Below are 16,822 nucleotides of genomic sequence, written 5' to 3'. Positions count from 1 at the left end.
AATAATCGCTTGCCTCTATCCTTAGTTTAGCCTAGTTGAATATATCCCTCCTCCCAGATTAGGAGCAAAGGCAGTCGTGCATGATTCATACTCTAGTCCCTATTTCTTTGACAATTCTATTGTTGGATTCTATTGCATTGTGTAACCTATGGACTTGGACAAATCATATTATTCTGATATTGTAACTTGGTGTTGACCCCTTTGGTCAAGGCGTACTTTAAGGTAGTGTTAATTAACTTTAACTTCTTATGGCTGCAGGGGCAGTATTGAGTAGCTTGGATGAAAGGTGCACAGAGGTGCCCACAGTAAACTGCCTGCTCCTCAGTCCCAGTTGCTAATATATGCATATTATTATTCGTATTGGATAGAAAACACTCTGAAGTTTCTAAAACTGTTTGAATTATGTCTGAGTATAACAGAACTCATATGGCAGGCAAAAACCTGAGAAGTTCCACTTCCTGTTTGAATTTTTTCTGAGGTGGCAGATTTTCAACCAAGTTCTCATTGAAATTACAGCGAGATATTGATGAGTTTTCAATTCCTACGGCTTCCACTAGATGTCAACAGTCAATAGAACTTTGTCTGATGACTAATGTGAAGGGGGGCCGAAGGAGACAGGAATAAGTAATCACTGCCACGAGCTGACCATGCTTTCACATGCGCGTTCACATGAGGAGGACCTCCGTTCCACCGCTCATCTGAAGTCAATCTAATTCTCCGGTTGGAACGTTATTTAAGATGTATGTTAACAACATTCTAAAGATTGATTCAGTACATCGTTTGACATGTTTCTACTGACTGTTACGGAACTTTTGGACATTTTGTCACGTTATAGTGGATGCGCTTTGTGACTTTGGAATTGTTTACCAAACGCGCTAACCAAAGTAGCTAATTGGACATAAATAACGAACATTATCGAACAAATCAAGGATTTATTGTGGACCTGGGATTCCTAGGACTGCATTCTGATGAAGTTCATCAAAGGTAAGGAAACATTTATCATGTATTTTCTGGTTTCTGTTTACCCCAACATGGCGGCTAATTTGGCTATTGTTCTGAGCTCCGTCTCAGATTATTGCATGATTTGCTTTTTCCGTAAAGTTTTTTGAAATCTGACACAGCGGTTGCATTAAGGAGAGGTATATCTATAAATCCATGTGTATAACTTGTATTATCATCTACATTTATGATGAGTATTTCTGTTGAAACGATGTGGCTATGCAAAATCACTTGATGTTTTTGGAACTAGTGAATGTAACGCGCCAATGTAAACTCAGATTTTTTGTTATAAATATGAACTTTATCAAACAAAACATGCATGTATTATGTAACATGAAGTCCTATGAGTGTCATCTGATGAAGATAATCAAAGGTTAGTGATTCATTTTATCTCTATTTCTGCTTTTTGTGAAAGCTATCTTGCGCTGGAAAAATGGCTGTGCTTATTGTGGTTTGGTGGTGACCTAACATAATCGTTTGTAGTGCTTTCGCTGAAAAGCATATTTGAAAATCGGACACTTTGGTGGGATTAACAACAAGATTACCTTTAAAATGATATAAGACACATGTATGTTTGAGGATTTTTTATTATGAGATTTCTGTTGTTTGAATTTGGCACCCTGCACTTTCACTGGCTGTTGTCATATCGATCCCGGTAGTGGGATGCAGCCATAAGAAGTTGGTAGTGTTAATTAATTAATAATGAATTAACAGTGATTATTGAATTAGCCTAGCTTCTCCGCTAAATATAGTGCCTCTGAGTTGAGTTACTGTTTTTGGAAAACAATATATCTAATTAGGCTGTCCAGTATCTGACTGGTAGCCTACGATTATTGAGTTCCTGCTAGCAATAGAGTAAGGTCTGATCAACCTAATTACGATTTATATTTTCTGATAGTGAGTTCAGGGGGAGCTGCCATACCCCCTCACAAAGACTACCACAGACTTTAATTACAGTTTAATAATTGTAATTTTGACCCTTATAGTAGGTGATAAGCTATATCGTTTGGTATCCTTCTCTTTTAATTAGTTGTCCAATTTTGTTTTATCCAGGTAATATTCAGTGTCCGCTGGTATTGCTAATGATTTTCTGATAGTAAATGAGGCTGCTCAACCTCCATTGCCCATACTAGTGTAACTTGACCTTGAGCCATCATTTTGATTGAGACTTACGTTAGGTGACTTACGTTAGGTGACAACCTATAACTTTTGTCTGAAAGTTCCCTGCTCTTTGAGTTAGGCGTACTATTTTTGTTTGCGTGACCACGTTAGCATTGCTAGTGATCGAAGCCTATACGTGACAGGGTACACAACCTGAACCAGTCATAATTTATATGTGTATTTCCCAGAGCCAACAAGCTCTTTATATGTACATGCAACTCTTGCAGGAGGATAGTCTCTCAGGAACGACATGCAATACACTGCTCCAGGTAGTCTATTGGCCACAGATGACACAAGATGCCCCTAAAGAGGCAAAAGCTGCCTAGTTTGTTCCCAATTTCAACCAGTCACACGCCCTTTGCAAAGCAACTCAAAAAGACTTCCAGGGGGGTGACCATCATTTTAACATCCAAACTATGCTAAATTGTCTCACTCTGGTCATAGACTGTACAGCAATTCCCTCATGGGAAATGAAGGGGGGGTTTGCAATGCCCCATACGGTCTTCCTCGTTCTGTAAGCCAGGCACTCCCTGGTCGATGTGCATTCAGATAACGCTAAATAGTATTTGAACTTTACCTTTAGTTGCAGAATAGTATATTGGTTACTATTGGTTATTCATAAACAATTGTCTTGGTTGTGTATTGTAATCTTTGTGGTAAAGCTCTATAGTGTATAGTCCTCGTAGTCAACTTGAAGTCAGTCTTTTCACACCGTTAGAATTTGTGAGGAACTCCACTAAGTGTGTGGGATTAGCACTCCTCCTACCTAGACATTGAACAGACAGCTTCCATGGTTTGATGCTAAACCTTCCCTCTGATAATTTTTTACCCTACCCTGATTGGAGTAAACAGACAGACAGCAATACTTTTACTGCTACTTACAGCTATTTTCTACAGTACATGTAGTTAAATAACTAAACATATATTCCTAATTTACCTGTAGTTAAATAATTATACAGTGAGGGAAAAAAGTATTTGATCCCCTGCTGATTTTGTTCGTTTGCCCACTGACAATGAAATGATCAGTCTGTAATTTTAATGGTAGGTTTATTTGAACAGTGAGAGACAGAATATCAACAAAAAAATCCAGAAAAACGCATGTCAAAAATGTTATAAATTGATTTGCATTTTAATGAGGGAAATAAGTATTTGACCCCTCTGCAAAACATGACTTAGTACTTGGTGGCAAAACCCTTGTTGGCAATCACAGAGGTCAGATGTTTCTTGTAGTTGGCCACCAGGTTTGCACACATCTCAGGAGGGATTTTGTCCCACTCCTCTTTGCAGATCTTCTTCAAGTCATTAAGGTTTCGAGGCTGACGTTTGGCAACTCGAACCTTCAGCTCCCTCCACAGATTTTCTATGGGATTAAGGTCTGGAGACTGGCTAGGCCACTCCAGGACCTTAATGTGCTTTTTCTTGAGCCACTCCTTTGTTGCCTTGGCCGTGTGTTTTGGGTCATTGTCATGCTGGAATACCCATCCACGACACATTTTCAATACCCTGGCTGAGGGAAGGAGGTTTTCACCCAAGATTTGACGGTACATGGCCCCGTCCATCGTCCCTTTGATGCGGTGAAGTTGTCCTGTCCCCTTAGCAGAAAAACACCCCCAAAGCATAATGTTTCCACCTCCATGTTTGACGGTGGGGATGGTTTCTTGGGGTCATAGGCAGCATTCCTCCTCCTCCAAACACGGCAAGTTGAGTTGATGCCAAAGAACTCCATTTTGGTCTCATCTGACCACAACACGTTCACCCAGTTGTCCTCTGAATCATTCAGATGTTCATTGGCAAACTTCAGACGGGCATGTATATGTGCTTTCTTGAGCAGGGGGACCTTGCGGGCGCTGCAGGATTTCAGTCCTTCACGGCGTAGTGTGTTACCAATTGTTTTCTTGGTGACTATGGTCCCAGCTGCCTTGAGATCATTGACAAGATCCTCCTGTGTAGTTCTGGGCTGATTCCTCACCATTCTCATGATCATTGCAACTCCACGAGGTGAGATCTTGCATGGAGCCCCAGGCCAAGGGAGTTTGACAGTTATTTTGTGTTTCTTCCATTTGCGAATAATCGCACCAACTGTTGTCACCTTCTCACCAAGCTGCTTGGCAATGGTCTTGTAGCCCATTCCAGCCTTGTGTAGATCTACAATCTTGTCCCTGACATCATGGAGAGCTCTTTGGTCTTGGCCATGGTGGAGAGTTTGGAATCTGATTGATTGATTGCTTCTGTGGACAGGTGTCTTTTATACAGGTAAGAAACTGATATTAGGAGCACTCCCTTTAAGAGTGTGCTCCTAATCTCAGCTCGTTACCTGTATGAAAGACACCTGGGAGCCAGAAATCTTTCTGATTGAGAGGGGGTCAAATACTTATTTCCCTCATTAAAATGCAAATCAATTTATAACATTTTTGACATGCGTTTTTCTGGATATTTTTGTTGTTATTCTGTCTCTCACTGTTCAAATAAACCTACCATTAAAATTATAGACTGATCATTTCTTTGTCAGTGGGCAAACATACAAAATCAGCAGGGGATCAAATACTTTTTTCCCTCACTGTACATATATTCCTAATTTTCTTTAAGTGCAGGATTTTTCACCCATAGCGGCCAATCCACCATCTCATATGTATATACTGTACTCTATATCATCTACTGCATCTTGCCATCTTTATGTAATACATGTACCACTAGCCACTTTAAACTATGCCACTTTATGTTTACATACCCTACAGTACTCATCTCATATGTATATACCGTACTCTATACCATCTACTGCATCTGCCATGCCGTTCTGTACCACCACTCATTCATATATCTTTATGTACATATTCTTTATCCCTTTACACTTGTGTGTGTGTGTAAGGTAGTAGTTGTGGAATTGTTAGGTTAGATTACTTGTTGGTTATTACTGCATTGTCGGAACTAGAAGCACAAGCATTTCGCTACACTCGCATTAACATCTGCTAACCATGTGTATGTGACTAATAAAATTTGATTTGATTTGATTCATTCTGATCTTAACTCCAACCTTCCGATGTCCACAAATGAACCCATCTTTCCCAGTATAATGCCATTTTCTTTTGCAATACATCCCTCCATTTTACTATCATGTATTATGAGGGTCCCGGACCTCCCTATTTGTACAATTTCTACCGATATTGCCCCAAAAATAAATACTTTACCCAAGAGTATAATGATATACTATATATACAAAAGTATGTGGACACCCCTTCAAATTAGTGGATTTGGCTTTTTTAGACACACCCATTGCCGACAGGTGTATAAAATCGAGCACATAGCCATGTTAACGGTCATGATTTTGGAATAGCAGGTGTCCACATACCTTTGGTCATGTAGTGCATTTCCCATTGACTGATCTTGGTTTTTCAGAGCCCCTAACAATAACAGTTTGTAGCTCTATCTGAACCCTGATATTATGACATAACAATCATTCCTGGACCTGACTCCAAAAGCGAGCCACCGATGGACAGTACCAGAAAATATGTTCTATTGATTCTGCTTCCTCGTGGCAGAGTCTGCACAAGGCTGACTGTTCAATGCCCCATATGTTGAGGATTCTTTTTTGTAGAAAGTATTTTATAGACTAGCTTAAATCAAAACGAACGGATTGATGTGTCAATTGTTGTATTATACGTCAGGTCATAGACCCGATGAAAAAGGCATTGGGACTTCAAAAACCTACTCCCAACTGACTTGAATTTTACACGGTATTGCTTTCAAACATTTTGACTAGAGTACCAGTCAAAAGTCTGGACACACCTACTCATTCAAGGGTTTTTCTTTATTTTTACAATTTTCTACATTGTAGAATAATAGTGAAGACATCAAAACTATGAAATAACATATGGAATCATGTAGTAACCAAAAAGAAGTGTTAAAAAAAATGTAAATATATTTGAGATTCTTCAAAGTAGCCACCCTTTGCCTTGATGACAGCTTTGCACTCATGGCATTCTCTCAACCAGCTTCATGAGGAATGCTATTCCACCTATCTTTTCCCTGCTTTGAATGTGTGTGTAACCTGTATCTGTTACTTTTGTCATTACTATCTATATTTCTCCTATATATTTACATTTAAGTCATTTAGCAGACACTCTTATCCAGAGCGACTTACAAATTGGTGCATTCACCTTATGATATCCAGTGGAACAACCACTTTACAATAGTGCATCTAACTCTTTTAAGGGGGGGGGGGGTTAGAAGGATTACTTTATCCTATCCTAGGTATTCCTTAAAGAGGTGGGGTTTCAGGTGTCTCCGGAAGGTGGTGATTGACTCCGCTGACCTGGCGTCGTGAGGGAGTTTGTTCCACCATTGGGGTGCCAGAGCAGCGAACAGTTTTGACTGGGCTGAGCGGGAACTGTACTTCCTCAGAGGTAGGGAGGCGAGCAGGCCAGAGGTGGATGAACGCAGTGCCCTTGTTTGGGTGTAGGGCCTGATCAGAGCCTGAAGGTACGGAGGTGCCGTTCCCCTCACAGCTCCGTAGGCAAGCACCATGGTATAACACCTATAATCCCTGCCTGCCTTGTTTCATTCTGAAATATCAAGAATAACTGTTTGTTTGATCTTAGGCCCTCTAATCCCCATTCCCTGTTTGATTCTCTAGCTTATCACATTAGTACATCATTCTGCCATCACATCATCCTGTACATTCATTGCTTTACTCTGGTTATTTTGAAAAACATTATTTATTTTGTAAAATATCTACTGTCTCCAAGAATGCATTGCCTTGTCATTTTAAGAACTAAATTGCCTTCAGAATTCCATGTTAACTGAAGTTGCATTGTAACTATTTAGAGAGAGACGCAGAGACACAGAGACGGAGAGACAGAGAAGAGCAGGTGGTAGAGCTGGGGATGATCACTCAGCTCATCAGCCGCTTTCCTCATGGCCGTCTCAGTGCTGCATCAGTATGAGCACCACGCCACAATGGGCAGCCCGCATGGATCAATAGACACACAAGCAAAGGACTGTGTGTGTGTGTGTGTGTGTGGAGGAAATAGCCTAAGCACTAAACAAGACAGACACACTGAACAGGCTTGACAGATATGCAATCTAAACGCTAATAGATCCTGGATCATCCGCTATAGATGTATAGCCAGTGAGGTTACAGACAGAGGAGGATGTGTAGTGTAAAGTGACAGCTGATCCTCTGACAAAGTTTAATCACATGGTGATGAGTTTGAACTGTGGGGTGCCAATGCTGTCATCTTGAAGCCCACACTCACTCAAGCATGCCCAAGTCAGGCCAAGAATGGCCAGTGAAATCCTATTGCCAACAGGGCCCCTTCCAGGGATAAGCTCTCTCATCAGGCAGTGCCAAAGATACTGGTAACTAACTCAAGATCTGTCACTGGCGTTGTTTTCAATGGGAGAAAATTAAGCATAGTGCACAGAACATGCAAGGTGGTTGGCATAGCCAAACACAAGCTAGCGAGATCATACTGGTGCGTTTTAGCACATTTCCATTATCCAATAACTCAATTCGCCCATACACTCCTTCTAAACAAAACCATTTTTTAAAACTTTGGCAATGGGTCAAGTCTACAAAACATGGTGCACTCTTCTTAATAGATTTTAGTTTTGGGAACAGAAACCTGAATTGAGATCGAATGTTTCATCGATGAGAAAATTAGCAGAATGTCACCCAAGTTTCATCTAGTTCCATCTTCTCTCATTTCACACCACTAGACTAAACAGGTGTTTCAGATTTCTACATCCTGTGAGACATTTGGCTCCTTCTTCCATCTGTGGCAGTAGGGTGCACTGGAACATGAGTAGATAAGTAGCTAACCAACAGTGAAGCATGCAAAAATTCTGAATTACTCCAAGCACGGTAAGGATTAGATAGTTGTAAGCAAAATGGTGATGGCTGGTTTTTATTGGAGCTTCCTCCATTTTGCTTACACCCAACTAATTATTTCAGATCTGCAAAGGCCGCGGATAGGAGTTGTTTCTCCATGCTACAACACATCCATAGTTAAAAACATGTCAGTTTGGTGAGCAGCACCTATCTGTTGACCGCTCCCCCTGCAGCTTGCCTTGGGTCAGCCAGACCCACTGAATTATTCAGTGTCTCTCCATCAAAGTTGCATGGGCAGGCCTTAGCAGTGCATTAACTCAGATGGGAGAGCGCTCTGCTGTCGCCTGCTCTTTCCTAGGTGCTATAAGTCAAGCAGACACACGCATCAGCTGTTCATTCCCAGAAAATATTAATAAACACACTTTATGACATTTTTTATTTTTTTATTTTTTTAAACCTTTATTTAACTAAGCAAGTCAGTTAAGAACAAATTATTATGTACAATGACAGCCTACCAGGGAATAACTGCCTTGTTCAGGGGCAGAAAGACAGATTTTTACCTTGTCAGCTCGGGGATTCGATCCAGCATTTGGTTACTGGCCCAATGCTCTAACCACTAGGCTTCCTGCCGCCCCATGACGGTCTTCATCCATAACCGTCAGTTAGATGGTAGCTGAGCCAGCCCTACACACGCACACATGTGCAGCGTAACCTGGCACCAACAGACACACACATTTACAAGCACTGCTATGTATCAGCCCAGGTTTACAAGTCAGCCGGCTTTGACACTGCCAGCCAGGCAAGGCCAGGCACCAGTGACCACCCACTCCAGTGCAATGTTCCTGCTGTTAATTGGAACATAGTACACTGTAACTCTATCACACAGCCACTGAAGCTTGAAATTAAAAGACCACCCACGGATAAAATGAAATGAATTAATCAAAGTAAATCTTAATAGGAAGGATAGGAAGCTACAGCTGGCTATATGCTTGGAGGTGCTCTGCTCAAAAGACCATGACTGGCATGTTTAAGTAAGATACATTTTGTCAGTCGTGTGTGTGTGTGTGTGTGTGTGTGTGTGTGTGTGTGTGTAAAAGGGCATGAGATGACAGATGTAGTAACAAGAAAGAGAAATACAGGAAAGAAATGGGAGAGCGGAGGACAGAGGAGAGAGAGAGGTTGTGTGAGAGAAAACACTATTACTGCTGCGGTAAGGTTTTCCCCCATACACCAAATCCCATTCTCCGTCCGGACGTTGGCACGCCATCAAGTGAAAGGTCACAGTGGCTCTTTGCATCTGGCTGGCAGCAGCAGCTCTGATAATCTATACTATGTCCCCAGTTACACACCGTGGCTGGGGCAGGACAACACCACTACTGCAGTAAAGACAGGACAGGCTGGGGACATGGGATTAGTAAATGGCTGTACCTGCGTACAGCTCTTCTGGGAAGTAATAACCTGCTTATAGGTGACTATTAGCTATGGGTGATTTAGCTATGGTGAAAAATAGGGATCAGGGTCAAAGTAAGAGACAAAGATCTCCCTAGACAAGGATGATGGGTAATGTGCATTTAACGGTCTTAAATGTAATCAAAATGTAAGGAGTGCTCTAAATAAATAAATTTATCAATTTACTATTTAATTCCCAAATACCAGTTACTGTCTACAAAGAGTAGAACATTTGTGGGTTTATCCGTTATCTACACTTCAGAAGCATAAAACGCACTTTCAACTGCTCCTTCCCCCAAGAACAATTATTATAAAAACAGAAACCGCTGATGGTACAAATTGAAGGTCCTCCTCCGCCCTCCAGTCTGAATGTGCTGTGACATTGGGGAGTGACATTCTCTCTCTGTCATTATGATAACAGGGACACAGGCTTGTACTAGGGCTGGGAATTGCCAGGGGCTTCAAGATATTACAATACTTAAGTGCAGATACGATATGTACTGCGATTCTCACGATTCTATATGTAATGTGATTCGATACGGTGATTTTTTATTGCGATTCAATGTTCCAAACATATTGCTCACCGTATGTCTGCTACAGAGGGACAAGAGAGAGCATGAGGAAACTAGTATTTGATCAGTCATGGAAATAAAAGTGCTGAAAGCAAATTTGCTCCCAATTTAAAAAGATGGAGAACAACACTATGAAGGAAAAATACTGGAGTTTTGGTGCAGGTACAACTAACTAGCATAAAAATAATATTGCGATATCAAAACGATACATCGTCAAAAATCATATCCCGATATGTAACTATTTATCCCCCATCACTAGCCTGCACCCGTATGCCAGCTGCCAACATCTGTCCATTCTGTCCAACCTTGCACCGCTCAGTCCCTCTGGCATTGACAAATTACATGCACAGCTGTCATCAACAGCCATTTATATCAGCAATTGCAGTGACACAAGAGGTCAAAAATGTAGCACACTCACGCAAGCGTGACGGGAGTCTGTGTGTGCATCCAATGTATGTACTTTTTGGGAAGTGCGCGTGTGTACACGTGTGTGTGACCGCAAAGCTCTTTAATACACATCTCATACTATTGAGCAATGTTAAGTCTTTAATTAGCAGCGTTCCATCTGACTCTTAAAGTCACAAGGTCAGAACGTCAGCCATCTAACCGTCAATCTAGGCTCTAAAGGCGCCCGCTTAGTAGGTTCAATTTGATCCTAGCAGAACTCGGCTAGGCGACACAAACGTCTGTTCCTCAAATACTCCCTTTAAAAGACCTTCGCATGAAAAACTAGAAAAAAGCTGCAATATTACTTTTTGTCCCTCCTGAGAAACCGTAAAAATAGTAGTCAATTGATCTAAGATAAATAAAGAAAATCTGCCATTCAATTTTAAGTTTTTGTTGAGGTCTTAGTCGCAACATTTTACATCTAACCAAGATGTTTGGTGCAGTATTTCTCAAGTGAAAAAATGTGCATGAAAGCTAGTCGTCTCTTATTGAATAACAAACACTTCATTGAAGAATCCCGTCCACAGTTCCCACTCCTACTAGAAGTAGTACTGCTGACCAATCACCGACGAAGGGGCATAGACTTCGGCTACCGAACTTCTACTTGCCTCAAAAACAAAAGTGTGTGCCTGAACAGCCTAAAGAAACCTGACGAACGCCAAAAGTCCGAACACTTCCATAATTTGTGCGCAAACTGTTTCCACTGGGAAGCATGCGACAGGCTTATGGTTGGTATAAATCTGGGACTGTTGTATGAATGCTTCTAAGCATGTTTGGAGGGTCTTGATCTTGCCAATCCAGCCTCAAAAACAGCTGGTTACATGCTCCGGAACTTTGGTGACTACGGAAAAATATTTTTAAACCTCCCGCTTTGGGCTGAATGTGTCAATGTGTACTTCATATATGCATAATCTATGAGCAGTACTACTGTATTACCTCAATTAGCCACAAAATCCATAGTTTGAAAGTTACCTTTTCTGGAAACTGATGTGCCATTTTCCCTGGGCAAGCCCACTAGCAATTCGATTCATAGCCAATGAACTTCAGCCCCTCACTATTTGAGTGACAGCTAGCAAGATGCACACACAGCAGAGTGAGAGAGAGCAATGAAGTGGTGCAAATTTGTGACATAGTATGCAATTTACGGTTTGTGAGCGCTACTTTCAGAACTACTGGCTAAAAAGTATACAAAAGTACCGGAGAATCTATTTAATGCTTTCAGTCTCTAGACATATTCACATAAAAATACTTGATGTATTTTTGTGTGTGTTGATCTTAAGGGTTCAATATCATGCTTTAGTCTAGTCTATACACCAATGCCCTTCACATATACCCCATTAGCGTTACAACCTGGGTGTCAGGCAAGCGTTTCACCCTTGTGTTTTATGATTGCTCAATTCTGTGTGTGTTTGTGCTCTCAGATTAATTTATCAGTTTATTGCTGGTCATCTTGACCTGATAAGGGAGACGGGGGGGCGAGGTTTTAAATGTCAGACCTGACAGGCAGAGAGAGAGAGAGAGAGAGAGAGAGAGAGAGAAAATGGCAGTGCTGTGCTTTGTGCTGTTGTGGCCCCCAGCATATGGAATAGAGGCCTGGGATATGCCAGCTGTGATGGGACTCGCACAAAAGATCCCAAACCACACATATTGTATATGGGCGTATGCAGCCACACGCATAGACAAACGGCATAGGCTAGTACTGACGTGGGCCTTCGCCCCCCCAAGGACGTAAACTCACAACACGCACACACACTCTCGCTCTTACACACATACTTTATATCATGGTCCATTGCCCTCGTGTATGCCCATCCCCACATACACAGCCCTTCCATGCAGCGCCAGTCTAGTGTTGTGACCGTCTATGTGCTGGACCAGTGAAAATAGTTCACAGTATGTTTTGTGTACTGTGTATGGCACACTCGCTCACCACGTTCTTTCATTGCCCCTATTTGTATGTGGCTGTATCTTTCTGCCTCAGCGAGTCATTGTAAACATGCCTCACCAAGCTAAAATCGCGATTCTCTCCCTCTACCCCTCTCTCTACCCCTCTCTTCCTCTAGCGTGACCTCATTTTAAAGCCTGGCCAATCGGAAGACCATGCATCGCTCAAACTCAAAAAAATACACGTTATGCGTATTAGACTAAGAAAGACGTTGTATTTCCGTGACTTGAGTTGTTTAAAAAAAGAGAAACAGATTCACTGTGGCAGACCCTAAGGGACTCCGTGAGGGACACAGCACTGTCAGCAGACCCAACACTGCAGTACACAGGACTTTAACTTAGACAAACAGAAACACACACAAGAAAGCTGCTGTGTACAGTATTTATGTGGACTGTAGGTTCTGTGTACAGTAATGGTGAGTCAGATTGGAATCATCCAATTATTGTAATATTGTAGTGTTATGAGATAGGAATCATTCAGCCGTGTTCCTAATCACGAGAAATGTATTTACTTTGTCACATTTCTTATCTACATATATATTTTTTTATATAATGTCTTATCTATGTGCATATATTTTATGTTTTGGGAACAGCAATCAGAAAAGGTGCCTAGCATTGTTGAAAGTAGGCCCCAGGTAAAGCCCTGATGAAGAGGGATGGTAATAAAGATGAAGACTTACTTGATCACAGTGGATACAGGCAGTGGCGGTCCTTTGTCCTTGAGCTCCTGAACGTTTACCACCTGGGGAACGGTCTTCAGGGTAGACTCTGCCAGAGAGGAACTGACCACTGGTTGTCCACAAAGGAGAAAAATCAAATGATCCTCATCATTATACAAAAGTGATCAAATACGTGCAAAAGCATGTTGCTATTCTTGCAAAGCATGTAAACATTTTAATCAAACTATTATATTAAATCTGACTATCCACAATAATAGCATAATTGTGTGAATCTAACAGTACTCAATGTCACGTTATGTTGGGTTACTGACAAACAGACGTATACTATCATGAATAGGCCTAATTGATTAAAAGTCATGTTTAAATAATTACATTTGTTGACTAAAGTTTTATCAACCATAATTCTGCATAGTAAAACCATGGGGTTGTCAGTTCACCAGCGATCCTGGTCTTTGTCTCCCCATGGTGTCGGAGTATGAATATGGCATGAAGACAGTTGTTGAGCAGAAAACCTTTACCGGTCACTAAAGCTCTGCTGGTCAATACATCGGATTGTCAAACTGTTTTCAGTGTAGCGAGACTACCAATGAAAGCTTCTTCCCAGATTGAAAAATTGACAAACTAGCAAGTTATACTACTGAGGTTAAAAGAGCCTAATATGGTCAACAAATACAGAAACAGGTCCCATGTCCTGTGCGGAACAGAAAATGAAACATGGATAGATTTTTTACTAGGTAAATGCAACGTTGTATGGGAGTTACAGTGACAGAAAAACAGTCACAAAGGCAATACACTTTCCATTATTTGCAACCTCTACAAAGGTCAAGCCCCGCCCACCTGTTTTCTGATTAGCCATTTGCCTGAGGAAAGCGGCTTTAGCAGCAGCCTGTTGGGCAGGGAGGGGGACGGGTGTGGCCTTCTCAGTGGGAGGGGCTCCGTGTTTCACCGTCTTAGTGGCTAGTGCCGTGCTGTCCGCACCTCCCATGCTGATCTTATTGGTTGAAACTAGAAAAAACGCTAAAGATGTTAGTACATTTGATAACTTATTTTACAACAGACCAGCTCTCTGAAAACCATATGGTTGGCTGTCCCCTCTCTGTCCTGATGGTTGTTACTAGAAGATAAAACATGCAATACAAACTACATAGTACAACAGCAAAGTTTTAGAACCTCTTGTTCTCTGACCAACCTGGTTAAATAAAGGTCAACTAAAAAGTAAATGGAGTTTCCTACCTGTGCTTAGGATGGGGCTGAGTCCCAGGCCCATGCCCAGGCCCTGGTGCACCTTGCTGAAAGGAGTGGACTGGATGGCACCAAACCCTGGGGCTATGGAAGGGGTGCGTACCACCGTGGGGTGGCGGGGCATAGAGGTGGGCAGCACGGGGAGGGGGGCAGGCTCGGGCTCCGGTTCCTCCTCAAAACAGTGAGAGTAGTCAGGGTCCAGGGCCTGAGACAGGGAGGAGGTGGAGCTCACATCGTCCAGATCCTCGTAGTAATTGGGAGAGAGGAAGGCCGAGCGGAACAGGTTGGCTGGGGTAAAAGATGGAACCATTCAGGAGAAGTACATTCCACACATTACTTACACTACACTGCTCACTATGTTATGTGTGTTGGGAGTACCTGGAGCAGTGGAGCGGACTGGTGGTGTCTGCCTCTTGGAGAGGAAGTTACGCAATTGAGACTGCTTCACTGGAGACATCTTGGCTGAAGAAGTGGAAAGAATTATAATACATTTACATCACTCAAGAACAATAGCTAACACAGTGAGACACAGGTTGGAAAGTATTTTACCTGAAGACTTTAAGGTCTTAGGAATGGTCTCTAGACTGGCTTTCAGGAGTGCATCTCTCAAACTCTCCAGCTCGTTGTCCAAACTATTAAACACAAAAGTATTTTTTATTTATTTAACCAGGTAGGGCAGTTGAGAACAAGTTCTAATTTACAACTGCGACCTGGCCAAGATAAAGCAAAGCAGTGCGACAAAAACAACAGAGTTACACATGGGATAAACAAACGTACAGTCAATAACACAATAGAAACATCTGTATACAGTGTGTGCAATTGAAGTAAAGAGGTAAGGCAATAAATAGGCCAATAGTGGCGAAGTAATTACAATTGATCAATTTACACTGGAGTGATATACACTGCTCAAAAAAATAAAGGGAACACTTAAACAACACAATGTAACTCCAAGTCAATCACACTTCTATGAAATCAAACTGTCCACTTAGGAAGCAACACTGATTGACAATAAATTTCACATGCTGTTGTGCAAATGGAATAGACAAAAGGTGGAAATTATAGGCAATTAGCAAGACACCCCCAAAAAAGGAGTGATTCTGCAGGTGGTGACCACAGACAACTTCTCAGTTCCTATGCTTCCTGGCTGATGTTTTGGTCACTTTTGAATGCTGGCGGTGCTCTCACTCTAGTGGTAGCATGAGACGGAGTCTACAACCCACACAAGTGGCTCAGGTAGTGCAGTTCATCCAGGATGGCACATCAATGCGAGCTGTGGCAAAAAGGTTTGCTGTGTCTGTCAGCGTAGTGTCCAGAGCATGGAGGCGCTACCAGGAGACAGGCCAGTACATCAGGAGACGTGGAGGAGGCCGTAGGAGGGCAACAACCCAGCAGCAGGACCGCTACCTCCGCCTTTGTGCAAGGAGGTGCACTGCCAGAGCCCTGCAAAATGACCTCCAGCAGGCCATAAATGTGCATGTGTCAGCATATGGTCTCACAAAGGGTCTGAGGATCTCATCTCGGTACCTAATGGCAGTCAGGCTACCTCTGGCGAGCACATGGAGGCCTGTGCGACCCCACAAAGAAATGTCACCCCACACCAGACTGACCCACCGCCAAACCGGTCATGCTGGAGGATGTTGCAGGCAGCAGAACGTTCTCCACGGCGTCTCCAGACTCTGTCACGTCTGTCACATGTGCTCATGTGCTCAGTGTGAACCTGCTTTCATCTGTGAAGAGCACAGGGCGCCAGTGGCGAATTTGCCAATCTTGGTGTTCTCTGGCAAATGCCAAACGTCCTGCACGGTGCTGGGCTGTAAGCACAACCCCCACCTGTGGACGTCGGGCCCTCATACCACCTTCATGGAGTCTGTTTCTGACCGTTTGAGCAGACACATGCACATTTGTGGCCTGCTGGAGGTCATTTTGCAGGGCTCTGGCAGTGCACCTCCTTGCACAAAGGCGGAGGTAGCGGTCCTGCTGCTGGGTTGTTGCCCTCCTACGGCCTCCTCCACGTCTCCTGATGTACTGGCCTGTCTCCTGGTAGCGCCTCCATGCTCTGGACACTACGCTGACAGACACAGCAAACCTTTTTGCCACAGCTCGCATTGATGTGCCATCCTGGATGAACTGCACTACCTGAGCCACTTGTGTGGGTTGTAGACTCCGTCTCATGCTACCACTAGAGTGAGAGCACCGCCAGCATTCAAAAGTGACCAAAACATCAGCCAGGAAGCATAGGAACTGAGAAGTTGTCTGTGGTCACCACCTGCAGATTCACTCCTTTTTTGGGGGTGTCTTGCTAATTGCCTATAATTTCCACCTTTTGTCTATTCCATTTGCACAACAGCATGTGAAATTTATTGTCAATCAGTGTTGCTTCCTAAGTGGACAGTTTGATTTCACAGAAGTGTGATTGACTTGGAGTTACATTGTGTTGTTTAAGTGTTCCCTTTATTTTTTTGAGCAGTGTATGTGCAGATGAGGATGTGCAAGTAGAAATACTG

General features: G+C 42.6%; 1 protein-coding gene across 4 annotated transcripts in view; it reads right to left on the bottom strand.

Moving 5' to 3' along the window:
- The window catches only part of LOC139552319 (nuclear pore complex protein Nup214-like), a 69,861-nt gene that overhangs the window by 38,068 nt on the left and 14,971 nt on the right, over positions 1-16,822 (bottom strand). For all 4 annotated transcript variants that reach the window (XM_071363942.1, XM_071363941.1, XM_071363940.1 and 1 more), the window contains exons 20-24: positions 14,868-14,950; positions 14,697-14,780; positions 14,310-14,606; positions 13,914-14,081; positions 13,077-13,185 (exon numbers count right to left, since the gene is read on the bottom strand). In XM_071363942.1, coding sequence (XP_071220043.1) covers positions 13,077-13,185; positions 13,914-14,081; positions 14,310-14,606; positions 14,697-14,780; positions 14,868-14,950 — 741 coding nt within the window. The remainder of the gene's footprint in view (positions 1-13,076; positions 13,186-13,913; positions 14,082-14,309; positions 14,607-14,696; positions 14,781-14,867; positions 14,951-16,822) is intronic.

This window comes from Salvelinus alpinus, chromosome 24 (assembly GCF_045679555.1).
Source record: "Salvelinus alpinus chromosome 24, SLU_Salpinus.1, whole genome shotgun sequence".
NCBI lineage: Eukaryota > Metazoa > Chordata > Actinopteri > Salmoniformes > Salmonidae > Salvelinus > Salvelinus alpinus.
This window is presented reverse-complemented; position numbering and strand designations above follow the sequence as displayed.